Genomic DNA, 4,014 nt, shown 5'->3' on the forward strand with positions numbered 1-4,014 from the left:
GGATGAGAATGAGACGATCATCAGATTGTGGCACACATAGTTGGTTCAATTTATACAACCAACCATCACGAATGGTATAATCAAGAAAGGGAGTTTGGTTGATGACTGTAGGGTGTTGCAAAGCTTCCCATATCTCACCAAAGACCGGATCTGTTGCATACATATCTTTCCAAGCATCATATGCATCACAACGCACCTCTAGAATGTGTAGGACCTGAGCAGGCGGTCGACTTAACAAATCAGCCATCTTATTACTTGTCCCCTTCTTGTATTTAATCACTAGATGGAATTGTTGAATGTAAGAAGCCCACTTTAAATGGATTTTCTCTTGAATCTTTCGTTGTGAGTTGATGAAGATTAGCGGATGACGATCTGTATGGAGGATGGTCTCTTTGCCAAGAATGTAATGGCGCCATTGCTTCAAAGCTTGCACTAAACTATAGAATTCCTTGTCATAGGTGTTGTACATGAGCTTAGCATCCGCAAGTGCCTCAGAATGGTATGCCACAGGGTGGCCTCCCCGTTTAAGAACAACTCCAATGGCGAATTAAGAGGCATCAGTTTCCATCTCAAATGGTTGATTCATATCTAGCAAGCGAAGAACAGGAGCAGAGCATAAGGCACTCTTGAGTTGAGAAAAATGTTGCTCAGATTCGGCATAACAAATAAACTTTGCTTGATGAGACAACTGGTGCAAAGGGCGAGCCAACTGTGAAAAATGAGAGACAAACTTTCTGTAGAAATTAATACCTCCCATGAAGCTCTTGAGGTCATGTGCATTGGAAGGGGCTGGCCATTGCGCCAAGGCTTGTGCATGAGAGGGATCTGGGCGAACCCCTTTGTTGTCAATAACAAATCCCAAATATTGAACTGATGTTTGTCCAAAATAGGATTTCTTTTCTTTGACCTGAAGGTGATGTGCTCGCAATAACTCAAGTATGGTGCAAACATGCTGAAGATGGTCTTCCCAAGATTTACTGAATACTAAAATGTCATCAAGGTAGATGACCACAAACTTACCCAAATGTGCCCTAAAAACATCATTAATGAATCTCATAAAGGTGGCCGGTGCGTTGGTCAGTCCAAATGGCATGACCAACCATTCAAATAGCCCAAACTTTGTTTTAAAAGCAGTTTTCCATGTGTCGGCTGCATGCATGCGAACTTGATGGTAGCCTGCAGTTAAATCCATCTTTGTGACAACCCGGTGTAAATGGTCCAACAAATCCTCAATGCGGGGAAGGGGGTAGCGGTTTTTAACAGTGGCTTTATTAAGGGCTCGATAGTCTGTCACGAGGCGCCATTCAGAAGCATCTTTTTTGGGAATAATAAAAGCTGGAGATGCACATGGCGAGGATGACGTCTGAATATGACCGGATGTCAACAATTCTTCAATTTGGCGTTCTATCTCAGTTGCCTCTCGAGGAGCAAGGCGATAAGATGGGGCATTGGGTAAGGAAGCGCCAGGAATAAGATCAATGTGGTGTTCAACAGAGTGTGCTGGAGGCAGCCCTGTGGGTTGGGTGAAGACATCTGCAAATTCATGGAGTAGAGGAGCCATTGAAGGAGAGACTGGATTGGTGAGGTTGTCTGGCTTGACAGGGCGAACCAAGCACAAAGAAACATCTTGGTTTAAATTGACTCTCATAATGGGAGCTTTGCCAATGGAAGGTTGGGTTGATGTGCTAGCTGAGGATGTGAGCACATAGGTGCGCCCATCGTGCTGCAAGTGGTATTGGTGATCTATAGCATGATAAACAGCATGTCGAGCCTCTTGGTATGGAATTCCTAGCAATAAATCAACACAATCTAGAGGAGAAACATCACATCCCACACTATCACGAAAAGGTCCAATAGCGAAGGTGACAGCACAACATTATGAGATGGTAAGACGAGGACCGTCCTTTCTGACCCAACCGAGCTGATACGGGTGGGGGTGAGGTGTGGTGGGAAGGCAAAGGCGTTCAACTAAGTCTTGTGACACAAGATTCTTTTGACTCCCATTGTCAAGAATAAGCGTGGCCAACTCATGTTTGATTTGACAATTATGGGTAAACGAAGGTGTAACAGAGGTGTTTGTTGCATTAGCAACCATGAGGATGAGAGAGGGGTCCACTTCTGTTGGATTTTTGAGAGAAACCGCTGGAAGTGGGGTAGTGGCATTTGGTTGTTCGACCTCTGTAAAAAGAGTTTTCTGGGGGTAGAGATTTTTCAATACTCGACAATCTGCAGAAGCATGTGAGTTGGTCTTGTGAAATGTGCACCAGGGGCTGCGGTGAGGTGTGGGGGATGAGGCAGAGGCGACATTAGAAGAATCAAATGAAGATGGACCATTTCTGGCTTGAGGATATCGGATTCGAGTACCCACTTTGCGTTCCACCGCCAGGGCCTGAATAAAGGCCTTATCTAATGAAGCACTGTCAAACAACTCAACTTCACGACGAAGAAGCATTAGCAAACCAGAATTAAATTTGATAATTAGTACCTCTTCTGGATCGGATATATGGAGTTGAATTCGCAACTTGCAGAAGACATCAATGTAGGCTTGCAATGATTGATTGGGTAGTTGTCGAAGCTGCAACCATTTGGCAATGAGATTTTGTATATACCCTGGAGGATAGAAGCGTTCACGTAAGGCCTCACAAAAGAGATTCCAAGATGTGATAGGCGTTGATTTGGTCTCGGCTTGTTCTCCAAGTTCCACACCCAAGGACATATTCTCAAGATGAGTATCCCACCATGTTTGTGCTAGGCCTTCCAATTGTAGACTGGCGATCTGAAGTTTCATCTCCTCGTCCATTGTTGGACAGGTTCTAAAATAGTTGGAGAGGTTGCGGATCCAAGAATCAACAGTCTCACCATTCATTTGCCTTGAGAATTTGGGCAGTTGAAAGCGTGTATCAAGCTGCATTTTCCCTGTAGGGCGTTGTTGTTGTTGCAGCGTAATTAGCTCTTGAAGAGCCCTAGCTAAATCATTCACTGGCGAGTCTGCATGGGAGGGCTCTTGACGCTCTTGACGGGGCGGCATGATTTTCATCCACTGAATGGAGTGAAATGTATGACCCTTAAAAAAAAAAGAGAATCGCCAGGTGGATGGCTTCCAAGATCTTACGCTCTGATACCAATTGATCTACTTGCAGATCTGAAAATTAAAAAAACAGAGAATCACAGAACAGACTGTAGACACAAACACTGGAATAACACAGGTCTGTAAACAATACCACTCACTTTATTATGAAGAAGAGATGAGCATTTTATAAACAATGCCATCATTCTCTTTATTACAAAAGATAAAATCAAACTGCATAATTAGATAAAGTCAATATATTTTAGATGTTTCCTTTTTCCTAGATTTTCAGATGTTTCCCTCTTTTCTATTCTTGGATGTTTCTAATGAAATAGTACGCTTTTTCTTGGTTTCCCAATTAGTGAGATGTTGCTGATTTTTGTGTCCTTTCTGGTTGCCCACCTATCCTCGATCTGCAATGGAAAAAATCTCTCGGCTTTCAATTGTCTCCTTGAAACCTTTGCCGCCTTTCAAATAATTAAACTTGCAATGCACTAATAAAACTTTGGCTTCTACAAATAACCCTTGGTACCGTGATCTGGTATCACACTTGGATCTCGGTCTTCGGAGGATGATTCAACTACTTCAATCTCTTGCAGGCAATCAACAATAGATCAACACAAATTGATATAGTTGCTTAATATCTCTATCATATTGGTTGGGAGAATGAATGCTACTACAGAAATAAACCAACTACTTCAATCTCATGCAGGCAATCAACAATATATCAACACAAATTGATATAGTTGCTCAAGATCTCTGTCATATTGGGAGAATGAACACTACTACAGAAATAAACCACGACCCTCTGACAAAATTTTAGCAAGATAACTCATTTGAAGGAAGAGGTGCTCACGGTGATGCTGCGACTTGAATATTAGACTCAGACTTGGGAATAAATTTTGCTTGAATTCCTTTTACCCAAATCAACAATTCAAACAAATAAA

General features: G+C 42.5%; 1 protein-coding gene across 1 annotated transcript; it reads right to left on the reverse strand.

The window, feature by feature from the left end:
* Window positions 1-547: 547 nt before the first annotated feature.
* LOC149252864 (uncharacterized) lies at window positions 548-3,028 on the reverse strand. Its single transcript, XM_089454296.1, has 3 exons — window positions 1,918-3,028; window positions 1,166-1,788; window positions 548-709 (listed from the first exon to the last, which is right to left on the reverse strand). Exons 1-3 carry the CDS (start codon window positions 3,026-3,028, stop codon window positions 548-550), a joined length of 1,896 nt encoding a protein of 631 aa, XP_089310422.1.
* Window positions 3,029-4,014: the final 986 nt, after the last annotated feature.

The sequence above is a fragment of the Pinus tabuliformis genome, chromosome 7 (assembly GCF_031772625.1).
Source record: "Pinus tabuliformis cultivar Carrire ecotype Pingquan chromosome 7, CPIR1, whole genome shotgun sequence".
Lineage (NCBI taxonomy): Eukaryota > Viridiplantae > Streptophyta > Pinopsida > Pinales > Pinaceae > Pinus > Pinus tabuliformis.